The 15,356-nt window shown below is 40.2% G+C and overlaps 1 protein-coding gene across 3 annotated transcripts in view; it reads right to left on the minus strand.

Moving 5' to 3' along the window:
- Positions 1 to 15,356, minus strand: part of limk1a (LIM domain kinase 1a) — a 64,255-nt gene that overhangs the window by 7,948 nt on the left and 40,951 nt on the right. For 2 of the 3 annotated variants that reach the window (XM_036150307.1, XM_036150308.1), the window contains 8 exons: positions 8,324 to 8,433; positions 6,058 to 6,273; positions 4,075 to 4,180; positions 3,776 to 3,981; positions 3,487 to 3,673; positions 3,150 to 3,236; positions 407 to 538; positions 235 to 294 (listed from right to left, as the gene is read on the minus strand). In XM_036150307.1, coding sequence (XP_036006200.1) covers positions 235 to 294; positions 407 to 538; positions 3,150 to 3,236; positions 3,487 to 3,673; positions 3,776 to 3,981; positions 4,075 to 4,180; positions 6,058 to 6,273; positions 8,324 to 8,433 — 1,104 coding nt within the window. Of the gene's footprint in view, positions 1 to 234; positions 295 to 406; positions 539 to 3,149; positions 3,237 to 3,486; positions 3,674 to 3,775; positions 3,982 to 4,074; positions 4,181 to 6,057; positions 6,274 to 8,323; positions 8,434 to 14,261; positions 14,554 to 15,356 lie in introns of those variants that run through there. The other variant, XM_036150309.1, reaches the window with a different exon arrangement.

A 15,356-nucleotide genomic window follows, 5' to 3' on the forward strand; every position in this document is an offset into this window, starting at 1 on the left:
ACAGGGGTGAGTGAAAATTAAAGTGGAATTAAAAAAAAAGTTAAGTTGCACTCAGTCTGAGAAAAACAGCAAGCAAAACATTAAGCTTGCATGCTTCATTACGCTTTCAATTAGAGATATTTACAGAAGGCTTGTAGCTCTCTAATCTGGCCACTAGAGGGAGGCAGCAGATGTTCTAGCACCTTCTGTCGCTGCTCTTAAAACCAAAATTGACTTTCCTGTTTCTGAACTCACCATCCCAGCAGCGATGTCCTTAGCGAAGCTGACCCTCTGGTTCCAGGGATAGTTGCTGTCCTGCAAATAGGAATTAAACCTAATATTTTAGGTTTCAGCAGACAAAACTGCATGTAAAAAAGGACTACACAAGGGAAGCTATAGAGCTAAACCACATAAACACCATGCTTACCATCTTCTTGATTATTTCCCTCAAGGTTCCTCCTTTTATGTACTCTGCGATGAAGTTGAGTCTCTTGTCTTTGTATAGCACTCCAATGAACTTGAGCACATTGGGGTGTTCCAGGCAGCGCATCACCTTCACCTGAGGACAGATTTACACAGTGTCACTTAATCTTAGGAAAAAGGTAAAAAGCAAAGAAAGTAAACAGTAACGTTGGCCTAAATCCTTTTCTCTATAGTTGCATGGGACGATGGACATCAGAAAGAAAAGGAAAGCTACGATTTGTTTACAAGAAAGACTAGCCTTTGCTCATTTAATCAAATTGATTCTAACTATTGACTGATGCTACAAATGGAGCCACAGCCTTCCCAGACTGGAGGCTGGTACTGCACGACAAGTTAGGGCTACAATTACACCCAAACATTTGTCTTCCTGGAGCAAGCAAGATTAAAAGAGACCCGGTAATGTGAGACTTGGGCTGAATTACAAAGCAAGGACTTACTAAAGGCTGCAACCGCACACATAAATGCACGGCACCAAAGAAACCCTGCAAGCAGATGTTTGAGGGTTTAATACTCGGGGCGAAACAGGAACAAGAAGGAACAATTCAAACGTCAGGATGCTCTGTTTTACTGCGGTTCTTTCAAGGTGGGACTGACGTAACCTGATTATGCCCATTTGCTATTTAAATAAACACATGTGACACCGCCTAGTGTTCACACCGCTTAAACTTTTCACACTTTGTCACATTAAAAACCCTCAAACTTCAGTGCACCTTATTTGGAATTTATGTGAGCCATGCGTAATTGTGGAAGTTAAATTATATTCGGTTTTCAAAAATATTTTACAAATTAATAATTATATCTATATATATCTATATATTATCTATATATATATATATATAGATAGATATAGGATATAGATAGATAGATATATATAGATATATATATATCTATATATATAGATATATAGAGGTATATATATCTATAGATATATAGAGATATATAGCTATATATCTGTAGATATATCTAGATATATAGAGAGATAGCTAGATATCTAGATAGAGAGCTCTAGAGAGATAGATAGAGATAGAGAGAGAGAGAGAGAGAGAGAGAGATAGAGAGAGAGAGAGAGAGAGAGAGAGAGAGAGAGAGAGCGAGAGAGAGAGAGAGAGAGAGAGAGAGAGAGAGAGAGGATATAGAGAGAGAGAGAGCGCGAGCGAGAGAGCTCTATCTAGATAGAGAGAGAGAGAGAAGAGAGAGAGCGCGCGAGAGAGAGAGAGAGAGAGAGAGAGAGAGAGAGATAGAGAGAGATAGAGAGAGAGAGATAGAGAGAGAGAGAGAGAGAGAGAGAGAGAGATATATAGATCTCTATATAGATATAGATCCGAGAGAGATAGATATATAGATATATATAGATATATAGATATATATATATAGAGAGATATAGATATCTATCTATAGATATATATAGAGATAGATCTCTCGATATAGAGAGAGAGAGAGAGAGAGAGAGAGAGAGAGAGATAGAGAGATATAGAGATATAAGATAGAGATATATAGAATATAATATTATATAGATATATATATAGAGAGAGATTATATATATATATATAGATATGATATATATATATATATATATTATATATAGTAGATTATATATATATCTAATATTTATTAACTTCAACACCCATAAATAAACATAGCAACCTCTTGTCTTGAGAAGTCCCTTCATTAAGAGGAAAAATCTTTAATTGAAGCATCTATAGTTACTCTGGATGAGCTGCTGAGAGCTACAGCTCAGGTGGGGAAACCTTCAGTCTGGTATTCTACCAATCTGGTCTTTATGGCAGAATGGCAGTGGCAGCAACATGCTGTGGGTATGCCTTCTTGAGACGAGGCAGGAGGCTTGCTTTCTCATAGGAGAACAACCCAAAACATACAACCGGAGCCATAACTGATTAATGCAAATTCATGTGCTAGAGTGGATGAGTCAAACTCCAGACATGAATCAAATAAAATAAGTATTAACTAAGTAGCACAAAATAAAAATCAATGACAAACTTAAGTATTTGTGAAAAATGTTGAAAACCATGCATCTTTTTCCTGCAACTATGTGCTACTTTATTTCGTTTTATCAATTTTTATCAATAAATCCAAACAAAACGGATTCAAGTTTGTGGTTGCAAGGTGAAAAACTTCAGTGAGAATGAGATTTTTTGCAAGCAACTTTATGCTGACTCTGCTCATTCACCAGGATCAAATTAAGGAACGCCCCAACCACATAATAAAGTCCTTTAAGTGTCATTTTAGCTGCGGCACGGCGCAACAGTTGGATGAAAAGTATCAAATAGCGTAACAGAAGTCCAAATGTTTGTCCTCCGTTATCTTTCAACATTAATGGAGAGTCTGCAGAGACGTTAGGGACTGTACAGGAGAGAATGATTCATCATTTTTGGGACAACAGAATTTCAGCACACCCCTTCTTCAACTATGTCAGAGATAATGCAACGCGTTACTCTTTCCCTTAAAGTCCGCCTTGTTGCACAGCAGATGCTGGTTCTAACCCGCTTCTGGTGACACATATTGTAACTTCCTAACACGACCAACAAACCTGCTTGATGACTCTCTCCTAAACAGTTGCAGCTTACTTCACATACATATGAGCAGCAGCAGTGTGACGCCATGAAAGTTGCACAAACGTGTCGTGAACACATTATAACCTCTGAAGATACGGGAGTATCGGCACTCACCTCCTTCAGGAATGTTCTCTGCGTCTCGTCGTCAAACCGGATCAGCTCCTTCATCACCATCACCTCCCCCGTTTCCTTGTGGGTCACCTACAGCGTGACGCAATCATGTAAAGACGGGGGATGAGCAACGAGCTGGGAGAGGACCATGATGCAGCACTGACCGTCAAAAGTCCCTTTGTCTATATGACAGCATGTGAATTTAAAAACATTTCCACGATGTGTTAAAACCACAGTGGGTTCTTCCTCTTCTGAGGTCGTATCTGACTTCTCTAAATGCTGCCCTCTTCTGGAGGCTCCAAGTATAACCATATTCCGGCACGTCTAAAAGGGGGATTACCTTTATGGCCTGGCCGAAGCATCCTTTCCCCAGGACTTCTCCGTGGATGAGGTCAGACGGGCGAAAGATGCGGTGAGTCTGATTGGAGACCACCCTGAGCGACTCCGATCGGTTGATATCCTTCCTGTGCGAGATCGGCGATGCCGCATTGCTGGAGCCGGGCGACTTATCAATACTGTAGCTCCGCCTGGGAGAGAGAGAAGAGATAAAGACGATCTGTTTGAAGCCCACGCTGCTATTTTTTTATAATTTGTACGTATAAAAAGCAGGTGCTGGAACCGTCTCTTACGTGATTATGCGAGATTTGAGGTTGCTGATGTCAGGGTTGGGGGGCTGGGTGATTGGCAGGGTGGGGCTGGGCCCGTCCGACACCGGGGTGAACAGGAAGCCGTCCACCTGGTCCCCGGCCCACGATGAGGCTCCCTCCTGAGCGTGGGGGTCGTGTTCGATGGTGAGCTGCAGCAGCCGGCTGGTCTCCTGGATGAGCAGGTCGATCTAGAGAAGAACGGCGAGTTCACACACGAGGTTAATCACCACCAGGCCTTCAGGAACAGCCGGAGGAGAGAGGATCACGAAGTTGGTTACTACCTCATCCAGGGGAACGTTGTGAATGGGCGTGCCATTGATTTCCAGGATCTTGTCCCCAACATGAATGGAGTTTTTCACATCTGGGCTGATGCAGTCAGCATCCACTCTGGATAAATAAATAAAAAACACAAAACAATAAGCATCCTTCTGCACATTGAGACAAAGTAATAAAACAACACAAAGCATTGTTTTCAGCCCCTTGGAGTCAAACTTTGCTAAAAGTTTTCCAGCTTTGCACAGGCTGAGACTTAAATAGGGAGCATCTGAGGTTCTTAACAGAAATGTTTCACTTAACTTTAGGTCTGAACTTTGACTAGGCTGTTCTAACATGAATAACCTTTCATCTAAATCTATCCATTGCAGCTCTGGGTAGTTTTTTTTTGTAGTTGTGGACAGCTTTCCCACAGCATGATGCTGCCACCACTATGTCTCACAGATGTTGATAGTGTGTTCTCCTCTGAGGCCTTGAAACTACATCTGTAATTCAGATATATAAACTACATGTAGGTGGATTTTTAACTTAATTCGGGTAACTTCTGATGAAATTTGGCTAAACAGGATTTTATTTAGGGGTGTCGGAATAAAATAGTTGAATATATATCGACACTGAAGATATTCCTGTGTAATAAAATGCGGAAAAAAACTTATGCCATCGTCTACACCACATTATTTTGGTCTGTCACCGATTCCAGATAAAAGAGATTAAATTTTCTGGTTTTAACATTAAAATGCTTGGGAAAGTATGGCTGGATACTGTGGATGTTTTTAATCCATCTCGGGCTGAGATTGCATACATTTACAGCTCATTTATATAACTAAAGGGTAACACTTTATTTGAAGGGGTGTACATAAGACTGACATTACACTGTCATAAACATGACATAACACCTGTTATAAACATAAATGACTCTTTATGAATGTTTAGGACTGTTGTCATTAATTGTCATTCCGTAAATTATGACACTATTAAAGCAAAAATTGGCATTGTTTAAAATGTCTTTGTTATGACAACTTGACATTAACAGAGACAAGGTTAAGTTTAGGGCTTGATTTAGGATTAGGTTAAATTTAGGATTTGATTTGGGATTAGGTTAAATTTAGGACTTGATTTGGGATTAGGTTAAATTTAGGACTTGATTTGGGATTAGGTTAAATTTAGGGCTTGATTTGGGATTAGGTTAAATTTAGGACTTGATTTGGGATTAGGTTAAATTAAGGTCTTGATTTGGGATTAGGTTAAATTAAGGGTTTGACTTGGGGTTTTGTTAAATTAAGGGCTTGATTTGGGATTAGGTTAAATTAAGGGTTTGATTTGGGGTTTTGTTAAATTAAGGGCTTGATTTGGGATTAGGTTAAATTAAGGGCTTGACATGGGGTTTTGTTAAATTAAGGGCTTGATTTGGGTTTTTGTTAAATTAAGAGCTTGATTTGGGATTAGGTTAAATTAAGGGCTTGACTTGGGGTTTTGTTAAATTAAGGGCTTGATTTGGGATTAGGTTAAATTAAGGGCTTGATTTGGTATTAGGTTAAATTAAGGGCTTGATTTGGTATTAGGTTAAATTAAGGGCTTGATTTGGGATTAGGTTAAATTAAGGGCTTGACATGGGGTTTTGTTAAATTAAGGGCTTGATTTGGGGTTTTGTTAAATTAAAAGCTTGATTTGGGATTAGGTTAAATTAAGGGCTTGACTTGGGGTTTTGTTAAATTAAGGGCTTGTCATAACAGACATTTTAAACAATATCAACTTTGCCTTAATAGTGTCATAATTTACCGAATGACAATTAATGACAACAGTCCTAAACATCCATAAACATTAATTTATGTTTATAACAGGTGTTATGTCATGTTTATGACAGTGTAATGTCAGTCTTATGTACACCCCTTGAAATAAAGTGTTACCATCTAAAGTGTACTGCTCATTTCCTTTCTCTCTGCAAAGGGCAGGAAAAAAAAGAAAGCATAACATCCCCCGTCCACACTCACTGGGACACCCTGACGGTGCGGCCGTTCTCCGGGCTGAAGCCGTTGGTAGGACTGAGCGGCTGGTCGATAGCCACGGAAAAGCCCCGCCCTCTGCATCCGTTGGTCCCCTCGCTGGAGGCAGGGATGGACACGAGCGTGACGGTGTGGGGGATCCGGGAGCGCGGCGAGTCTGGCAGCGACACCGGGGTCACGATGGTCTGGTAGTAACAGTGACCGCTGCAGCCGAGAGAGATGAAGGCATGGAAAACATGATGGGAGGTTTGAGAAAAGTGGAACTGCAGGGTGTGAGAAACCTTGTGAGAAAAAGCCAAACTCTCATTACATCAGTCTTTCAAGCGTCACGTGTTGGTGAGGAGATGCAGCTTCGGCACATGGCCATCGCTACACGGTCGCTGTGAGGAGGCCGACCTTCAATGTGAGCAAATTAGTTTCTAAAGCCAACAGATGAGACTTTTTGTCCATGGAAAGGTGCAGGAAAACTACCTGAGGGGATTCATAACCGAGATAACAGCTCCGTGGCTAGATTTAAGTTCTGATTACGGAGTAATTTATGACCAACATTCATTACTTTCTCATTAATTTGATTATTTGGTAGAAAACGTCTTTTTTTCCCCCCAATACAAGCCAGCTGCTGGAATTGAATGTGGTAGAAATTAGTGTTGCACCGATACCGATACTGATACCGATACCAGTATCAGACAGGGCTCAGATCCAGCACTAAAATGGTGGCATCGGTATCGGCGAGTACCAACAAATAGGGCAACGATACCATTTTGATGTTTGTATGTCACTTGAACGCAGCCTTCTCTCTCCTGACTAGTATTATACATGTTATATACGGTAAATTCATGAAAGTTGCACTATTTTGGCATTTGAGAGCCAAAACTCAGGGTTTAAAAGAGATTATTCAATTATTAGTGTAATTTTACTGTCTTACTGTTGCACTACTATTATACATGTTATAATTTCACGAATGTTGCACTATTTTGGCCTTGGAGAGCCAAAAGTTTATTTAACTATTGTCACCCATTCCAGGTAGGCAATAAAAAGTTCTACTACCCTAAGTAGTATGCAGTTCTTCATATAAACACACATACATCAATTTCAAACAGATGGTATCGGTATCGGCCAATACTGCACAGCCAGGTATCGGGTATCGGTATTGGGGCCAAAATATGGCATCGGCGCAACACTAGTAGAAATTATTCTAGCGTCTCAGCAACCTCATTTGATCCCAGAATGACTCAGTATCGTGCGATCACAGCTGCGTGGGGGTTACATCACCCGCTAAATGACTTGTCCTCCCGCTCTCGACTGTAAAAGAGTCTAGCTGTAAGACGAGATGCCGCCGCGATAAAGCAGCATGATGGATATAACTCCAGAGCGCCCAGAGGTTTCGGAAGCTTCATATTCAATCATCTGTTTGAATTACTGCGTCTTGTGACACTCATGCATCACTGCTGGTAATGTGGCCAGGAACAACTATACAAGATGAAGAGACAGCAGCTAACACAACGCTGCCAGTCTCCAATATGTCAAAGTTATAATACTGCAGAACAAGAAGGGACTGATAACCATACTAATCCCAAGAAGAAATATAAGCCTCATAGCACCTAATTGTCTTGATCAAACAAAATAAAGCCACATATTCCCTTACTTTGAATGCCAAAAATCTGCAAAAGCAACATTTTATGTGTTCATAAATTAACACCTTTATCACTTTGCCGTCTGTTTAATGGTATATTACGACATTCATTTATACTTTATGTTTGCATGCCTACTTTCTGCTTTGCAAGGTGGTGCTCTCCACGGTGGCATGTAATTAAACCCATCTTTTTATTGCTGTTGCATAATTTTCAATGACAAAACAAGAAAATCTCTAATTTCAATGCATAGGAGAAAGAAATCCTACTGGAAAAAAAACAAACAAACCCAAAAAAAAACAATAGTTTCCAACCAGGTTTTCTATACGATTAAGGTTCTGCCGTGAGATGGCCAAGGAGGAAGGCTGATTGTGCGTCAAAAGAACAGTTTAGTGCTATTTGCCCGTTTTTATTTTGGATTATTACACATTTTCATTGAAAATGCTCTCGTATTTCAAAGAGTTAATGATGCCATAGATTCCTAATAACACACAGCTGACAATGGGTACCACATTTTTGCAGCGTATTTATTTATTTTTTCTTTCATTCCAAACTCACCAAGAGAATTTGCTGCTAAAATAACCAATATTAGTCTTATGTGACCCACACAGTAAGAAACTCACCAGTAAAGCTTAGATCTTTCCACCAAAGCATATGTGTCGCCATCACCGATGAACGCCCGACAGTTCAGACAGCTGAAGCATTCTGGGTGATATTTTTGTTCCCCTGCAACCTGCAAGAAAAAAAAAAAAGAAGAAAATAAACATGCATGATTAATTATTCTTTAAAAATGTTCACGGTGCATGTGGCTAATAACAACAAAAAAACAAAAAAAAACCACCTTGCAGACAAGAAATGCTTTCCAGAGCAGTTTTGGTGCAGGATGAGTTACAAGCTACATGAAGCTTTTATGGCCAATCTGGGAAGCAGGGTGAGGGCTGGTCACTGAGGTTAAGGCAGAGCTGTGAGCTCCGGGATCGAGTTTGCTGCAACCAGATGTCTACTGACGCTGGAGGCAGTTTTGTAAACAAGAAGTTGAATTGAGTTATTGCTAAAGAAAACAGAGCAGGAAACAAGCAAAATAATTCATAATGTCAGATCTGAGGGCCCTGCTCTGTTGGGGGGGTGTGGGGTTACGACCTCTGTTCTTCACACAGAAGAACCAGTTATAATAGTCAACCTTTTAACAGTACAGTGGTGGAAAAAAAGCACGTTTAGGGTTAGTTTAACACAAACACTGCAGGAAAGTGCCTTATTTAAATAAGATTGTTCCCTTTTCGCTGACTGCTCCACTAAAAAGCCAGATTAAAATGGCCAAAACCCTCCCCACAATATTAATGACCCCCTTCAACTTCTTCAGGTAAATCTGTCGCCTGTCAATGCAAATAACCCATCCGCTCACATGCTTAATGAGCAGCCATGATTAAACATGAGCAACAGCGGTCAGCATTAAAGGCTGAGCCCACTAGAGCACTTTCCTCCCTCGAGGCTGCACTCGGGGCTTAATTTTTTTGCTTTCAGAGGCAGAATTTTATTTAAAAAAAAAGCCAAACCCTTCAACAGATCCCATCAGCTGCAACGATCTGCATTGCTAATGTTGTAAAGAAAGACTAACACGGGGGTCCCTGCATACAAGAGAGCTGGACAAGGATTGATCCATTTAGTTACCCTATATTTTGTGATTTAGTGCTTCTGCAGAATAAAACAATGTATATATATATATATATATATATATATATATATATATATATATATATATATAGAGATATGCTGAGGAATCGACCGGTGATCACCATTAGTCGATTCTTAACTGGACTCTCCCTAACCGCTGATTGGCCGGTCGGCATATTTTTCTCCAAATCGGTAAATGTTAGAACGACAACATCACTGATAAGAACAGAAGTTTTGTATTTAGGGTTGAAGACATCATTGGCTTTCTTCAGCATCAGAGATGGGTTAAAAATGACGTCAGATGGTTAGTTTTGTTTCCTCCACTTAGTAACACGACTAAACTCTGCAGGTCATTTTTTCTCATCTGAGGTTGCAGCCAAATGTTGAGACACCAGGAAACACCAGGGAGCTGATCATATTACAGTAAAGCACCTCTGTTTTGTCCCAGTTCTGTCTGTCATGGACCCGGCTAGGTTAGACGTGTTGAAATCTCAGAGAAACACGTGAACAATGTTTACAATTGGCAATGCTAACTCCGTTAATCACACTAATCATGCCAATATAAAATGCTTAAAGGGGACATATCCTACAAAATCCAATTTTGTAGCTGGTAAAAACATTTTGTTGTGTATGGTGATTCCACCATTTTAATTTCTCACCGAGATTTTGTAGTCCAATAACAAGTCAAAATGTTCAGTTGTTGGGTGTACTTACCCACACAATTAAATCCACCGTACTAGGCATTCTACAAAAATGGCTAAACAGGGTGAAGTGAAAGCTCTGCAACCTCAAGGGGTGCGGGGAGTGAAGTTCCTCTTTTAGACTTAAAGAGACAGCGCCAAAACAAGTTGCTCTTAGATGCACCTCAGAACAGGGTTAAGGGGCCTGTAGAGCTACAATAACGAGAAATTCAGACCAAAGCATGACAATTCCACTTTATATAGACCACAACTAAATGATTTAAATGTTAAAAAGAAGAAAAGACATTTTCAAATATTTAATCTGTTTAGCTTTAGTCCTGAAATACATGTTAAATCCTATTCAACTGCGGAGCAATGTAACACCGACTGTCCTCTCTGACCCACATGGCCGGATATACATGAAAATCTCCAAATGCTGTCTTATTTTTAATATAAACATTTTACTTATCAGACAATTGAATTCTCAATTTATTCAGAGAGTTGAACAAATGTATTGTGGTTCTTTACAATTCTCAGAGAAAAATCTGAATAAGCTAATATAATAGCTAAAAAATGACAGGTAAGGCAAAGCTGTACACAATCGGTTATAATAAATTGCCCACATAATCTTTGGTTGGTCCATGTCTAAAAATAGAGACACTTCAACAAGCAGAAAACAAGAGAAAATTTAAAAATCCCGAGCAAAAAATCCCTAACATCCGCTGCTCCATCCTACAGAGAAAGCAGCAGTGAAACCAAAAGTGGACAGACTTGATTTGTTTCTTTTTAGCAATCTCAAAAGAACAGAACAGACAGAAAGACCAACTGGTTGTATCAGAGGATTGAAAAAACCCCAAAGAGAGGCAAACAAAACCACAGAGTAATCTAACGAGTTTGTAAAGGTGAGAATAGGACTGACCAGACGGACTTTGGTTCTCTGTGCGGACTCTGCAGGCCCCAATAAAATGAAACTAGCAGCATGTGATCTCTGAGGTCTGAACACAACAGAGCAAGAAGGAAAACAACTAACCAGTCCTAATTTTGGGCATCGCATTTGCTTATGGAGGTATGTGGGTTGCCTCTCTGTGTCACTTTAGGTGCAACCCTGTAAAAAAAAAAGGGAGAAGACAGGAAGAAGGGACAGCTGGACAGACACGTAAAGGGTGTCGCCTCGACACAGCCTGTCACCAAAACTGCCATTTGCCTGCCATGTGGGCACGCACACCCATTTAAAGGCCGACAGCTGCTCCCTTCCCGTTGAACACAACCTTCCTTTTCCAAAAGCATGGATACAGAGACGGGCGGGGAGGATTGACGTATTTCAATCAAAAAATAAAAACGCATTTTCAGCCATGTGACCAGAATCTTTCATAAAATGGAGCCAAGACGCATCACATGTCTGGTTGTCCCCTGGACATCACGGCCTTCCTCATCAGGGCTGTGGGTGCGTTGTGTCTGGGAGCAAATTTACCGCGTATGAGCTCATCGTCACGCTTAGGACTGTTTTTATCTGCGTCTGTGACCAAAATCAGCCTGACAACAAACCAGAGCTTGTTCAGGTCCTTCCCCTAGAGACTATGCATGAGCAAACTGTTGCACAGCAGTAAGGTAACTTTTCTATTTTTTTTTTTTTTATTAAAGCGTGACCTGCAGGTTCTTACTTTTCTAAGATGCACATAAACTAAATTAAGTAAAGTTTGTTTTAATCCAGCTAATTTTTCATGCAGAAAATTAATTATTGAACCAAATTTAAGGAATAATAAACCTTTTTATATTTCTGCGATTGTCACTGACCTTTTTGTATTTTTTTTACTAAAGTCATAGCAAAATGCATCAGATAAGACGCTGTCTGCTGATGTGTTCACGGAGCCAAAAGTCAGAATATTTAAGTTTTCATCAATTTAATAAACTAAAATAAGCTCCAAATAACATATCTTCCTCAAAGAATAATTGCCCAATAAGACCTCAAGATAAATTTTAGAAATACAACAGTGAATAAAGTTTTTTTCTTTGGGGGGATTATAACCACAATTTGTTAACTGAGCTTTGAAACATACATATAAATTAGGCAACACTGACTTTTCTATGTTTGCTGCCCAAGTTAAAACAGAACAGATAAAAAGAAAATGGGATGTGAAAATGTAAGTTTGGAAATTGTAAAAATCCTAAATTAAAAAGGGACAGTCCTGACATTCAAACTGGTTATAATCTAAAATCCATTAAGATTTACAGGTTAAAACACTAATAAAAAAGGGTTGGTGTAGAAACACAAATAAAAAGATTAAATTTGTGTCAGTTTCCCAAAAAGCCAGGTATACTTGAGCAGTTTATCACCAAATTACTCACCAACCACTGTCTGTGTGTTCGTATGCAGTGGAAAAAACCACAAAGGCGATGGGAAGACACATTAAATGACCAAACGGGTTTCCAAAGACACTTTTTAGCTCAGAAACCTTATTAGTTTCTGAGTATTTATGAGTTGCTCTAAATTTGCCTGAGAATTTATGATGGTATATAACACTCAAAGCTAAACGGCTTAAAAACGCTGACTTTAATGATGCAGCCATGCTGATGTTTGCTGAGCAGAGTTCTGCTCAATTGAAAAAGAAAATGTGCCTAATAAAAGAAAAAAGAAGGGCCTGTTATAAGAATGTTTTTAGGGAGGCACATCTACAGGGTTTTACCAAAGGCATTAAAGTTAATTTCCCATTTAAATGACATAACATGCTATACTGAGGAATTGATTCAAATATTTAGTGAAAAACTTGAACTTTTCCTGTTGGTATTCATACATTTTAGAAGTATGTTATTTGTAACTCTTAGTTGCGGTTTATATCTGTCATGCTTCTGAGTCATTTCTTCCTGTTTTAGAAAAGTTTTAATTTTAGACGTTCCACCACGACATTCTTCAAATACCTCATGTAATTTCACAATTTCCTTGTTGACTATATTTCACAGTGGGAAAAACAGAGTGAATAACAAATATCACCAGTAAAAAGATGAAGTGAAGCAAAACTGTTTTTTTTTTTTTTACATATATATAAAAATAAATTGCAACTAAAAAGGGGGAACCAAGGATAAAAACAAACTAAGCTCAGAACTAACTCTATGTAACTTATAGTAGCAGCTTTTTTCTAGGCCTCCAGAGAAGTATTGACATTAGCACTGAATGTCAGTGACACCGGATTTAGCGCATACATGTGTATTCCTCTGCTGTTTGAAACGACTAGACTAAACTCTTGCCACCCTTTGCTTTAGCTCACATTTTATTCAGGAAAAACCCATAAATGACCACTAAAAACACACAAAAAAAATGATTTAGGAGATAATTAAAACTACCAAAAGACCAGCGAAAGGGACTCCATGCAGCTTAGATTCACATTAAAACAATTAAAATGTAGCAGTAAGCTGTCATAAAGCAGACCTAAGGTCAAATGAAGCCCCGCAAAGAGCACTCACACGTTTAAACTACTGCGGGCATCATTTAGGGAAAGAGAATGGGACTGAGGAGCGAAGACAGTGGGCCACATTGATGCTCTCTGAGTGGAAACCCCCTACTATCACAAACAGTACAGTAACACAGTAACGCACACTGGCCTCCTCTTTGGCGAGCATTAATCTATTCAGCTTCCGCGTATATATCCTGTTTACTTCTGATTTTACTGTATTCTTTTTTTTTTTTTTTTGTCTGCACCATCAACACCAGGTCAAATTCCTTGTAAGTGCAAACCTACTTGGCGATTAAACTTGATTCTGATTCTGACTGCTCGCTCTGCAAATCTCACATTCACTGTGGCAAAACGAGGAACTCTCAAGTGGTATATATAAAAAAAACAAAAAACAATAACACCCTGAATGCATTTCTCGAAATGTCCTTTTGTGTTAGACATCTGGAGGAAGACGAGCTTCTAAAAACGGAAGGCATGTCACACCTCGGTTGTTCATGACATGATAAAACAAGAGCAAAGAGAGCAGGGCTGTGGCACACTGGCCCACTTCAAATCCGGCGACCCACAAAAGCGCAGCATTGCATTTTGAATTCAGCTTTAAATAAAAAAATAAATAAAAAAATGCATGCTGGAAAAGCCACCCAGCCAGCTGACCGGCCCCTGCCTGCTTCCTCGCCGGCTCATGAATACTACATGTGATCCACGGGGCGGCCCAGGAAGCGAAGGGGGGCACGCGGAGCGGCATCGTCGGTCGTCCTCACCTTCTTATCCCGTCTCCACAGCCTGAGACAGCAGAAGCTCCAGAAAAACAGGTCTCCCACCATGTCAGCGAGAGCAGGACTCTCCTCCTCGCTCTTCTAGCTCATTCTACTGAGGCAAGCGTTTCCCTCCCCTGCTGTCACAACAAAACACTGGCAGCAGCAGCCGAGGCGAGCCGAGTCACAGAGCTGCAGGGGGAGGGAGGGAGGAGAGAGAGAGAGCGGCCCACGCCTTTGCAGCTGAGCTCATCTCTAAATCAATGTCCCTCCTCCAGACTCTTCCACCCCATCCCTCTCTCCTCTCCGTCTTCTGCTACCCTTCTTACTTTTGCTATGACCTCATCGTTTCCTGTTTGGCCCCGCCCACTTTTGGTCCATGCGCCCATCCGCCCGCCCGCCAGCCAGCTGCTTCCAACGCACACGCCCCACCTCCACCCCTTCCACCCCCCCCTGAAGCCGTCTTTCGAAAGTCCCTCTCCCCTTCTCTGCTCACATGCTGCCTCTTGGTATTTTGCTTTCAAAGACACAGATTTTCCTGTTATCTGCTCAGGATTCCTGCAGGGATGTTTTACGGTTTCTTCTCACTAGGCAAGGCAAATTTATTTATGTAGCACAATTCAGTACAGAGACAATGCAAAGTGTTTTACATGATTAAAATGTAGGAAAATAAAACAGAATAAAAGCAAGTAGGAATAAAATGTAGAAACAAAAAAAAAGAACATTAAAAACAGTAAAACAGTTTTTGATTTGTTTCTTTTTAGGAATCTCAAAAGAACAGAACAGACAGAGAGACCAACTGGTTGTATCAGAGGATGGAAAACCCCCAAAGAGAGGCAAATAAAACCACAGAGTAATCTAACCAGTTTGCAAAGGTGAGAATAGGACTGACCAGACGGACTTTAGTTCTCTGTGCGGACTCTGCAGGCCCCAATAAAATGAAACTAGCAGCATGTGATCTCTGAGGTCTGAACACAACAGAGCAAGAAGGAAAACAACTAACCAGTCCTAATTTTGGGCATCGCTTATGGAGGTATGTGGGTTTTCTTCTCACTGGGCAAGGCAATTTTATTTATATAGCACAATTCAGTACAGAGACAA

This window comes from Fundulus heteroclitus, chromosome 18 (assembly GCF_011125445.2).
Source record: "Fundulus heteroclitus isolate FHET01 chromosome 18, MU-UCD_Fhet_4.1, whole genome shotgun sequence".
Classification (NCBI taxonomy): Eukaryota; Metazoa; Chordata; class Actinopteri; order Cyprinodontiformes; family Fundulidae; genus Fundulus; species Fundulus heteroclitus.